General features: G+C 33.8%; 3 protein-coding genes across 4 annotated transcripts; 2 read left to right on the forward strand and 1 right to left on the reverse strand.

Moving 5' to 3' along the window:
- Nucleotides 1-2,586: 2,586 nt before the first annotated feature.
- On the forward strand, nucleotides 2,587-3,717 carry LOC123707165 (general transcription factor 3C polypeptide 6-like). Its single transcript, XM_045656997.1, has 3 exons — nucleotides 2,587-2,771; nucleotides 2,874-3,044; nucleotides 3,263-3,717. Exons 1-3 carry the CDS (start codon nucleotides 2,612-2,614, stop codon nucleotides 3,400-3,402), a joined length of 471 nt encoding a protein of 156 aa, XP_045512953.1. The 5' UTR covers nucleotides 2,587-2,611; the 3' UTR covers nucleotides 3,403-3,717.
- Nucleotides 3,718-4,333: 616 nt separating this feature from the next.
- LOC123707236 (zinc finger protein 3-like) lies at nucleotides 4,334-11,542 on the forward strand. 2 transcript variants are annotated; one of them, XM_045657118.1, is made up of 11 exons: nucleotides 4,334-4,468; nucleotides 4,821-5,018; nucleotides 5,131-5,440; nucleotides 5,716-5,847; nucleotides 6,299-6,442; nucleotides 7,173-7,289; nucleotides 7,600-7,903; nucleotides 8,720-8,810; nucleotides 9,313-9,389; nucleotides 10,166-10,323; nucleotides 10,847-11,542. In XM_045657118.1, exons 2-11 carry the CDS (start codon nucleotides 4,884-4,886, stop codon nucleotides 10,990-10,992), a joined length of 1,614 nt encoding a protein of 537 aa, XP_045513074.1. In that variant the 5' UTR covers nucleotides 4,334-4,468; nucleotides 4,821-4,883; the 3' UTR covers nucleotides 10,993-11,542. The 2 variants fall into 2 exon arrangements, with proteins under 2 accessions (XP_045513074.1, XP_045513075.1); XM_045657119.1 differs by lacking the exon at nucleotides 4,334-4,468 and adding an exon at nucleotides 4,633-4,693.
- Nucleotides 11,543-11,680: 138 nt separating this feature from the next.
- On the reverse strand, nucleotides 11,681-12,314 carry LOC123707237 (nucleoside diphosphate kinase). Its single transcript, XM_045657120.1, has one exon. It carries the CDS (start codon nucleotides 12,208-12,210, stop codon nucleotides 11,749-11,751), a length of 462 nt encoding a protein of 153 aa, XP_045513076.1. The 5' UTR covers nucleotides 12,211-12,314; the 3' UTR covers nucleotides 11,681-11,748.
- Between the last annotated feature and the right edge of the window lie 166 nt (nucleotides 12,315-12,480).

Below are 12,480 nucleotides of genomic sequence, written 5' to 3' on the forward strand. Positions count from 1 at the left end.
GAAGTCAACAAAGGTAAGATAAATCTCTCTCTGCCATTCTGATGCCTGTTCGAGAATGATACGAAGAGTGTTAATTTGGTCGGTACACGAGCGGTTAGGCCGGAAGCCAGCTTGTTCTATGCGAAGGAGAGGCTCAACGGCTGCAGACAACCTGTCCAAGATAATTCTGCAGAAAACCTTGGAAGGGGCCGAGAGCAAGGTGATACCTCTCCAATTGCTGCATTGGCTTAGATCACCTTTTTTGGGCACAGTAATAAGAAGGCCCCTATTCCAGTCCTCCGGAAGCTTCTCGCTGGCCCAGATTTTCCCAATCAAAGGTGTCAGCGTGTCGACGGTAGTAGCCAGGTCCGCTTTTAACATTTCTGCGGCTATTAAATCAAGCCCTGGTGCTTTACCAGTCTTAAGACCCATGACCGCTCTCTCCACTTCATCACGTGTAGGTGGTTCGATATCGATGTCTAGTGGCCTGGGTGGTGGAAATGTGTCTTGCATGCCTCCATGCGTAGCTGTGGGACGAAAGGTTTCCTCGAAGTGTTCACGCCAGCGTCGTAGTTGTCCTTCTGCTGTTACGATAAGTTGACCGTCTTTTGATTTTAGAGGCTTTTTATGCTGACTTATCTTTCCTGCCAAGATTTTAGTCGCTTTATACAGTTCTCCCATGTTGCCGGTGTTAGCGGCAATTTGAGCGTGGTCAGCAATACCGTCAACCCACAACCTTCTGTCCTTTCGCGAGCTGCGATAGATCTTCTTACGAATCTCCCGATACTGCTGTCTGAGGTCGGCTTGTAGTAGTTCGTCGTTGGTTCCGAGCAGTTTTAGGTGGAGTTCCCTACGGTCGTTTATCAGCTGCCAAGTAGCTTGTGACATCCAATCCACGCGCGAGTGCTTAGTATGACCTAAGACAGAAGAGCTGATCTCTGTGTAGGCCACTTTGATGCGTTTCCACTCTCCGTCTATTGAGTCATCGTCGGCGTGAAGTCCGGTGAAGCGGTTACGAAGTTCAAGCCTGAACCTGTTCAAAATTTCAGGATCTCGCAGTTTAGTGACGTCAAACCTTCTTCCAGCTCTACCAGGGGCACCAGCTAGTCGCGCAACTGCAATCTTGAGTCGCATTTCGGCTACAACCAGATGGTGGTCGCTGTCAATATCAGCGCCTCTTCGGTTTCGGACATCGAGGAGTGACGAGCGCCACTTCGAACTGATCGCAAGGTCGTCAATTTGGTTTTTCGTGGAGCCATCAGGGGAGTTCCATGTGTATTTATGTACATCTCTATGAATAAAAAGTGTCCCACCGATGGTCAGGTCATGGTGTTGGCAAAACTCTATAAACCGTTCACCATTCTCGTTCCGTACTCCGAGTCCATGTTTGCCCATGTTGCGCTCACAGTTACTGTTTTCGCTTCCCACTTTTGCGTTAAGGTCTCCCATGACGATCACAATATCTTGTTTCTTAATACCTTTAAGTGTGGCATTTAGAGCGTTGTAAAAGTCATCCTTGATGTCCTCCGCAGACGTGTTGGTGGGAGCGTAACACTGCACAATGGAGATCTTCCGTGCTCTTGAGTTGAAGCGGGGCCAAATGATTCGGTCTGAGATCGGTTTCCAGTCCAAAAGACTTTTCTTTGCGGAGTTAGAGAGGAGGAAAGCGACGCCATATTCAAGGTCGTCATCCTCATTTTCCTTCCCGGAGTATAGAAGAGTTAGGCCTTTGGACGTTCTCAGTTCGCCAAAACCATTTCTACGCACTTCACTTAAACCAAGTATTTGTAGATTATATCTTATCATTTCAGCTTCTGCTTGTGCTAGTCGAGTGTCGTTACTTAGCGTTTTTATATTCCAAAAAGCAATTCGTGTCCGTGATTTAATGCCAAAGGTCGTCGGTAAAAGATCGGTCCGGTTTCTCACTGTTTCGGTTTCTTGAATCGTTGGTTTTTCAGGCAAGCAGGAGATTAACCCACTGTGCCCTAGTCTGATAGTGGGGCTGCCACTTTAGAGCATCCAGACATGCTCGGTTTTATACGGGTTATCTCCCTAGTGAGTGGATTCTGTTTTAAGGCGCAGAATATTCGCCTTTTGCCCTGCATCCTCAGCTCATCTGCAGCTCTAGGTAGTGGGCACGCTTGAGCGTGGCTGCAGTAGGTCCCAGGGTGGACGACTAGGACGTGGATGACTCGGACTGGTCGGGGTTCTGCTTATACTAGTGTTCCACTACGTAACACAGCAGAAGGTTTTTTTTGGCTTTTTCTAGGCAATGCTGACCTCACTCCATCAGCGATTCCCACCAACACCAACCCCAACTTCCCACCCACCAACTTCCACCAACTGTAATCCTCCTGAATATATGTTCTCTCATCCTATCGACTCCAATAAAGCTAAGGAGAATGTAAGGACTCCTTTGTACGAATAAAGAAAATAGTAATAATCACATTAGACTTAAATATCTAGTAATATGCATATCCTTCTTCAAGTTGAATAAAGCCAACTTTTTATGTGCATATAGCCTATACGCACAGATATATGTTTAACCAAAGATAATAATAATATAGTGGATATATTGTTTACTGTTCATTACTCTGTGCTATTTACGCAGTTTAAAATATTATTGACGGAAATGTCTTCCAAGGATTATGAATTATCAGATGACGAAGAAGAACATTACATATTTATTGAGTTTGACGATAGCGTTAAACTAGAAAAATATAGTAATATTCATGTTCTAGGTATTGATACTAAAAATCCTTTAATTCAGCTAGATAACACATTTTTCTCAGGTAATATAATACAACCTTTACACCAAAGAACTGTAAGTTAGAAAACAATACACAATATAATTCATGCATAATATGATTTCCATAATCCATACCCATTTACAGGTTCCTATGAAAATCCATTAGGAACACATATTTTTTTTGAAGAAGATCCTTTAGCACAAACAAGTGATCTACTATTCGACAAGTTGCCTGAAAAGAGTCTTAAATATTTGACAAAATCAAGAAAAACTGTAAAAGCTGAACATGTTTATATAAAGATGAAAGAAGGAACCGGTTAGTTTTAATGCTTGGTTTAATATTTACATGAAGTTTTAAAATATAACTTTAATTAAATCCCAGTATGTTTCTACTCTAATTTCTACAGAGACTTCCATGACAAAATTGTTAAAATACATGTCATAAAATACAGACAAAGGTATCCTGGGTTTGATTCCCAGTAGGCCAAAAAAATGTGCTTTTGCAAAGTTATAAGGCTAAACATATTTTTACAGAAAGTGAAGCTCAAATAAAACAAGATAAAACAGACCATGAGATATCAGCAGTTGCATTTACTTCAGTGGCAGAAGCTGTAGAAAGATTCAAAAAAGATTGGATGGTATCACACCCTGAATTGTTTAATAAAACAAAGTAAGTGATAAAGAGGAAAATAATTCTTTATCATCTTACTTGTTATTTACTATAAGTAATTCATATGATTATTTTTATAAAATGTCTTTTATTTATGCCTTTAATGTATGAACATGCAGTTTACAATGCACAAAATGTCAATATTTGTCATTATTAATTTTAAAACTGATCAAATACTATATAAGTGGAACTGTGTTGCTTTAGTTTTTAAGTTAGCAAGTAGGTTTACTTCGATGTTAAAAATTTAGAAAAATGAATTAAGATACTTTAAAAATCTGATTTGAAAGTGTTGGCTAAGTCTAATAAAACAAAGCTGATGGCAAATATTGGATATTGTATTAAATATGATAATTTTCATAACCCACTTTAATTTTCTATCTACTTCTGAAGAAAAATACCAAGTTATAAAGAAAACTTAATTCAGTCTTTAATTAATTTATATCTAATAAAGTGAATAAATATAGATGAATAATAATAACTGACTATAAACAGGAAAGTTTATAGTCTCTATAGTATATTACTATCTTCTATAGTATAGTATTTATCTCCCTAGTAGCTCCTGAGCTCACCATTTTTTCTATAGCTTTATTTTTTTAGGAATTCTATAAATAATAATATAAACATTAATATTTTATTCTAGTAGAATCTACTATATATATTCTAGTTACAATAGTCTTAGCATAATATGGCGGTTTTTTGGCACGTACTTAAACTCATTAAGATATTTTTACCGCTAGAAGTAAGATCACAAACAAAAAAATTTGTCTCATTCATATGAAATTGAAATCGTATTGTAGGAAGAAAAAGACAAGTTAAATTTAACCATAGATTTCTTTCCTCTGCGAGGGTGTAGTCATTTATGGTGCCTTTACTTTGACAATTGTCTTACTAGTCAGCGGTGCAAACATTGAATTATCTGTACTCGCCTGCCGGTCGCCATTTTCTTCCTATCGCCATTTCATTTACGCAGTGAGATGGAGAATTGAAAATTTCAAAGAGAGATAGAAATACAATAAATTTATTATTTGAATAGTTTTAAATTATAAACATAAACATAAGTCTTTGTAAAGGTAAGATTATATAGAATGATTATGCTGGTGTATATTATATACAATAAAAGCATTAAATACTCTTTTTAATAAGGAATTGTAATTATACAATGGCGTCCGTGTTATGCTTGAAGCGCGTCTATAGATATTCATCGTCATCCTTTTCTTTCAATCGACACCTCCTATTGAGATGTACACGGCTTTCATCGAACGTAGCTTTTTACGAGTAGAGTAGAACGATAAGAGGTATTTCCCGTTACCTTCGCACGATATGTTTTGAAGTTTCTCGTGTAGAAATAAAGCCGCGCTTTTAGTTTCAAATTATTGAATATTTCACTCTTAATAAGATAAAGAATTACAATTTTATTTCCAGTTCCATCGGTATTAATTAACGAGTTTTCGAAGAAACTCACTAGGTAATGTAAAAACATTCAAAATGTTCACGACTAATACTGTACAAGCTGGAGCTGTGCCGGCTTTACAGTATCAAGAACATGCTCAGAAATCACAAGGAAAAGGTATTGAGAATGTTCAACAAAAACCCGCGCAACAAGCACAGCAAACCCAGCAGGTAGTTATACATTATAAAGATATGTAATTTAATGAGGAATAAAACTTATTAAAGTGACTTTGATAAATTTTAAGTATGGTGAATTATTTAAAAACAAATGCTTTTTTTAAAGGAATTCCCAACTTTCTGTTATACCAATGTTAACATGATTGGTAAAATTAATGCTGGGGCAACAACTGGAGCAGGAACAGTAGCTGGTGGTGTCAACATAGCCCAACTGACAACTGGCGATGATAAAACTTGTTATATTGCACAGCCTTTTTCCACATACAACTATGCATTAGTGAACCAAATGCAAATAGCTCCAAATGGAATTCAGAATACTATTTCTAATATAAGTTTCAAGTGTGATGTTTGTGGTCTAATGTTTGGACATTTGACTTTATTGAATGCTCATAAAAGAATACATACGCAAGATACAGGTATTTGTAACTTATTAATGTTTTTCCAATAATATTAGAAGTAGAGAGAGTTTTATTGCTTATACATTTTAGATGAATTGTAATTTGATGATGTTTGTTATTTTGTATTTGTTAATGAAAAAGTTTTATATACAAATATTTTGATATAAGTTGCCATGTTATATTATGATTTCACTGTATTAACATAAAAAACATATTAAGGTGATCTGTAGCATGGCTTTAGAACTAACTTTATTTAAGGATCCTAAATGAAACCTTGTTAACTCTAATTCCAGACACTAATATAACAGTAGTGACGACTGGAGTTAGCTCTGCTAATGATGTTGCAATGCCCCCACACATACAAATACTATCTTCAGATCCTAGTGACCAACAACAGCAGCAACAACACGTACCAATACAGGATAGTGAGTAATGTTTTCTTATCCTTTTAAATGTTGAATTTCTATATCAATCTTGATTAAAAGAGAACAGCAAAAAAGGTTGTAATAGTTTTTAAAGAGTATTATTTAAATTTAAAATTTATTTCTTTTAGTTTTAAATGTTTATAATTCATTGGCTTTCATGTATTTTATGTAAAAAATGAATTCTCTTTTATTTCATCTTAAATTTCATCCTCAATACACCCACTTCTGGTAATTTATAAGATTTCAGTTTTAATTTTTTTAAATTCTTTTATATAATTCTATGGACAAATACTATATTAGTCAATTCAATAGCTATTTAAGGTTTATAGTATGTAAATGTATAAGGGAGTAAGATAATAACTATTATGTTCTATGTAATGATTAAACAATGTATTCAGACTTAAAATATTGTTGGTGGAAAAGTTGTATATTAATAATCCTTTTTTTTTAGCAAAACCTGTTTTATTAGACAAAATACAGAAATGCATTACATGTGGCAATGTGATCCCCAACAACCCAAAACGGAAAGGACCCAAACTGATCAGATGTGAAAATTGTATAGCCCAGGTTAACATTGAACACAGACAAAGTCACTGTAAGAACTATCAATATTTTTAGTTATGTATGCTTAACTATAGTATAATAAATATTCTCTATTAGATGATATATAAAACTCTGATTAGGTGTGTGCTTCATAACTTAGCTTGTATGAAAATGTTAAATATTGCTATTTTAAAGTCAAGTACTATACATGCATTTAATCACCTTTTTAAAAATTATATTAATAAATCTTATGTTACATCACAAACAATTTTACAAAACAAGAAAAATATTTTAAGAGAATACAAAAGATGTAAAGGGCATTCTAGACAACCCAGACATTAATAATGTAAACAAAACAATATATACAGTGTTTATTAATTGTATTAATAATTAAATGATGTATTTATGATTAAAATTCCATGTTTAAGTGCTTCAGCTTCAGTCACAATAACTAATATTTAAAATATTTTACCTATAAAAAATAACAATAGTTTTTGTTATCAGTCTTATAGGTTTTAAATGTATATTATGTATAATCAATACCGCAAAATGTTTTCAAAAAGAATATTTGAATAATAGATGTTACGGTTTGGCACTGAACCTAGCCTTATTCATAAAAAATAAATAAATCTAATTGTACTGTTTTAATGAATGAATTGTTTTGTAAGTATAGTTATGCTGTGATGTAAAGAGATTACTATTCCATAAAGGAACCAAATTAAAATTACAATTTTATTATCGCTTTAGTGTGCCTAATTTAACAAAACTTTATTTTCCATCAGTGAATACGGCTCAAATATTTGTGGCTGAAGATAATGTAAAGTATGAAGTGAGTGGGGTACAGCCCTCCACAGACCCTTTGGCAACCGCACAGTCCAATCAACAACAGCAGAAACACTGTAAGTTAATTCTCACGATTTTAACCAACGCTAATATATAATAAACACCCTATAAGTTCTAGCTTCTAAATCTTCTTGTAAGACCTCATGATAAGACTCACCTTGTATATTGTCTACTGTGAAAAATTATAAAGATATATCTATAATAAAAAAAATAATGCCAACTCTCCCCTCTCGACAAGATTGTTATGATATAATATATCAATCTTGTTGGTAAATAGTGGTTTTATATTTCGGCATTTAAAAAATCGAAGTAGGTTTTATTGTGTAATGAATTTGAAAAATTAAGAAAATAAACCATTTTTTTCAGTGCCGGGACATCATCCTGTAAAAAAGAGAAACTTAGCCTCAGTGACTAAATGCCAGAACTGTAATGGCTCTGGTATAATATTTGTAGGTGGCAACAAAAATAAAAATAATCCTCAAAACCCGGATAAGTCATATCATTGTAATATTTGTGGTGGATCATTCTCACGATATTCCTCTTTATGGTCACACAAAAAACTACATTCTGGTGAAAAGAACTTTAAATGTGGCATTTGTGGGATTGCATTTGCTAAAGCGGTGTATCTTAAAAACCATTCTCGTATACATACTGGAGAAAAGCCTTATAGGTAACTAAATACATTATATTGAAAGCTGTGTATTTATATAATAAACCTCTTACTCAAAGATGAGACTTGGCGCTAAGTATATCACAAAAATATTGGATTTGATATATGGCAATCACACTTCGACGTTTCCATATGCGACGTATGCAAATGATTTGCATACAACTTGCAACTTGTATTCGCAACACTCAAGCGCATGCGCTCGTCTATCGAGGGAAGTGTGCAAGATTAACTTACAAAACTGAGTGCTAATTGGGAATATAGAGTAAACAATAAAATTTTAATTTTATTTTCATATTTACCACAGCACGTCTTCTCGTGTTAAACGCTGTAAGAAGAACTAATTTGTATGCATTTCGTGTTTCCAATTCAACTCTCTTGCACACAAGTGTGATACTCATACAAGCGTCATACTTGCATAATGGATACGCGGCTTTATTAACTTAATTTAAGGGTAAAAAAAAACAATAAATGTTAAATGATTTTTAGAACTACATTTAAAAACTGTTTGTTCACTGCTAGAATAGGAATATAGAATATAGGTGACCATTTTGAGAAACTTGGTCCCATACATTCTTGGAACCGTATAACGCAGCAACTTATATAATACCGTAATCGTTTAATCACATTAGGACTATATTTGTAAAACAATATTATAAATTTGAAGTGTCGCCAAGCTTAATATGTTTAATATAAAATCTTAAATATTTTAATATATTTAGGTTTTATTTAACTGACTAACAGTTAATTTAATATTTAATAACATTAATAAATTTGGTGCTTGGGTGATGGCGCCACTAACACTATCGTAATTTTCAGATGTAATACATGCGGTATGCAGTTTTCACAATCTCCACATTTAAAAAACCATGAAAGAACGCATTCCGGAGAAAAGCCATATGTCTGCGAGGTAATTATTTATAAATGTTTAGATAAGTGTAGTGTGAGAAACTACAAGAAACTTAAATGAGATTAAAGTTTTATTACTACAAATGGGAAAAAAACGATTAGATGGGGTACAATGCATTAATTATCACAATTTTGCATAATTCCAATTGACTTTAGACTTATCTCTCGGTGTTATACAAACTTGACCTTATTTTAGGTTAAAAGGCAACTGAATGTTCTTTATACAGACGAAAAATGTATAAAACTTTTAAAAAAATATGAGATTAAAATAAACTGTTTCGAATGCCCATTAAAGTACCGTTTCGCTAATTAAACAACAAATTGGTGAGGCTATCAGACATTCTCTTTGTTTTCCTGGGAATTAAATCACAATACAAACTTCATAAAGACTGGCTATAACAATAAAATTGCAAACAAATGTATCACTTCACAAGATAATTTTATAATGCAATTGATAATTTAACCCCTAGCCATTTTTATCTAATAAGTGTTGATATTTTTAGGTCTGCGACAAAGGTTTCGCACGCCACGCGACTCTATGGAACCATCGACGTATTCACACTGGGGAGAAACCTTACAAGTAAGACTTCAATCTTATCCATAATGTGCAACATTTCCTACATTTTATGATCCACTAAATGTATATCAAGATCAAAATAGACATAATATGCAATATGCATACAGTGTATAAGGAGTTTCATACGTGACCATATGAAAATGTTTAATACTTTGGAATCTCTATAAATTGAACCTCGTTATATCGAGATCGATCGAGATCCTCAGGAAGTCGAAAAAATTGCACTTTCCCTTCCGCTCAAGCGCTAAATACGCGGTATCTCGAAATATTTAGACTTTGTAACTCAAACAAGTATTATTTCCCTTTAAGAAAACACTTTTTAAACGAATTGAAGTTATGTATTATTAATATAAATGAGTTTTCTTAATTTGTAAAAGCTATGTTAACAAAAGAATACTATTATTTCCCTACGAAGTATCAAATTCAACTCTTAAATCGAAAATGCACTTAAAAATCATGCCTCTGTAAGTCAAAATTTCAGCAGTTAAATCATATATATATCTCGAAGTTTTAGGAAGGAAGGTTTTTTTTTGCATTTCCCTTGACAGTCGGCTTATAGAGATTCCCCTCATCCACTGTACTTTAGTCTGATGAACTTTGTTAGCTTGATGGGAAATGTCAACGACAATAACATAGTGAAGTCCTTTTTTACATTCTGAATTTGATTTGATTTATTTTATTCTTGTGTAAAATAATGATTTGATAAAACTCCAGAGCTCAATGTATTATTATGGTATGATTTATTAAAACATCTTGCATTAATTTCAATCTGTTTACAGATGTGATACATGTGGTTCAGCGTTTAGTCAGGCAGCTCATTTAAAGAACCATGCAAAGGTGCACTCTGGGGAAAAGCCTTTCAAGTGCGATATCTGTACAGCAGCTTTTGCTGACCGATTTGCCCTGAAGAGGCACAGAGGGATCCATGACAAGTATGGTAAGTAACTTTTGTCAATCAAATGTTGGTATGTTTCAGAAATAATATTATGGCTGCTTTAAAATAAAAGCTTATTGCTAGAGGGTTCAGCACAACTGATCTATTTTGTAGTTTTAAGTTGAAAGAACATTATATTTTTTATCAGGAAGACTATTCTTTCAACAATATTACATTTCTTTCAACAATATTCAAACTATACTGATTGATTTTATAATTATTGTAATAAAATTAAAAACTTAGACATTTGACTGCTTTTTGTGACAGTAATATCAATGCTATGTCAAGTCTACCTTTATATAATAGTTCAAGGTTGTGTAAACTATTTTCTCAGTTTATCCTATTAGGTCAATGTCAGTCAGTAAACATACTCATAAATACATGCTGTTTTCTATAATTAACGAAAACATCTTAAATGCTAGGGCTTTTACAACCGTTGATTGTTAAACTTTATTGTTTCCATCTTATCATCCACCCAGGATTGAAATTTGTCATAGCAAATTTTTTATATTATTTTACTTTCTAGGTCAAACTGCACCATTACCATCCAAGATACACCAGAATCAATTAGAACAGCAAGCAACCCAACTTCAAACAATTTCAACGAACCAACAACCACAGACCACACAACCAGCCGTGGAAGTTGAACATTGTCCTGAACAGAGTCTATGAGTCCAACATATTCCTTTAGTTATAACAACGCTATCATAGTATTAAATAACATAAGTATATTATGTACTCAAGACAATATGTAAATAATCGAAATCTGTAGTATATTATTTGTAAGATACTGATGAAAAAGTCACTGCCAACTTATGTAAGAAAAGGTTTACCAATATTGTTTACTTTTATTACAAGGAAGTGGTGTCTACTTTGCAAAAGTTTAAAATGGTTATGTAAACAATAATTAGTTTGATTTATTAATTTAGCAGTGTAAAACATAATTTATTGTAAAAGAAACCAATAATGGAAAATTTACCCTTTATGCAAAAACTGTATATATGTTATTTAAGACTAGACTTAAAATTGTGATTTAGTATTAGAATATTTTAATATAGGTACATAATAATGTAATGGGTGAGAAGTTATAAATTCTTTCTTGTCCATATTTGGAATTATTCAATGAAAAGAAACATCTCATCCAGACAAAGAGAAACAATACTGCATCAAAATGATGCTCTTAAATTAGCATTTTTCAACTAAAATAAACGTCGATAACATATTAACTTTCATTTTAACCCAAAAATAATTTAGTTCAAATGTATGAAATTGCATCAATAAAGAACCTACAATACAGATACTCAATACACAAGTCTTGATTTGTGTTATAACAAATAGGAATTTAATAATAAAAGATAAATTTACAATATATTTATATTTTGATTAGTTACAAGCTTAACAATAACTGGGAATTTTATGAAGGTATGTTTATTCATAAACCCATTTTTCTGCAGCTGGGGTCCACCCAACAAGTTCCTTTTCAGTAAACCAGAGAGCAATTTCCTTGTTAGCAGAGTCAACACTGTCAGATCCGTGGATAATGTTCCGACCGACTTCAACGCAGAGATCCCCACGGATGGTGCCAGGCAGAGAATCAGCAGGATTTGTAGCACCAAGCATTTGTCTACCAGTCTTGACAACGTTTAAACCTTCCCAGACCATGGGAACAACAGGTCCGGAGCTCATGTATTTGACAAGTCCAGGGAAGAAGGGACGTGCGGATAGGTCACTGTAGTGTTTCTGCAAAAGTTCCTCCGATGGCCAGACGAATTTCAATGCTACCAATTTGAAGCCTTTCTTTTCAAAACGTTCTATAATTTGCCCAACAAGGCCCCTTTGGACGCCATCAGGTTTAATCATGAGGAATGTCCTTTCACGTGGTTCGGCCATTGTGGTATAAGAGGTTACCAATTATTTCACAGCAATGTGGTAAAGAAAATGCAACCGCGTCGTGGTCGGCCAGCCGGTCAATGACGGAGACAGAATAGAAAGAAATAAATCGTAGGTGGCTATGTCATTCCAAAGTGATGGTCAATTGTCAAGACGACTGTTAAAATGGAATAGCGTGGTGTCAGATGTCAGTTAATTTTATTTTGACATACTGCCTAGTTCGCGCAGGACCTTGAGTAAGGCTCGGTTGGAACTCAATAATAAAAATTT

The sequence above is a fragment of the Pieris brassicae genome, chromosome 3, assembly GCF_905147105.1.
Source record: "Pieris brassicae chromosome 3, ilPieBrab1.1, whole genome shotgun sequence".
Classification (NCBI taxonomy): Eukaryota; Metazoa; Arthropoda; class Insecta; order Lepidoptera; family Pieridae; genus Pieris; species Pieris brassicae.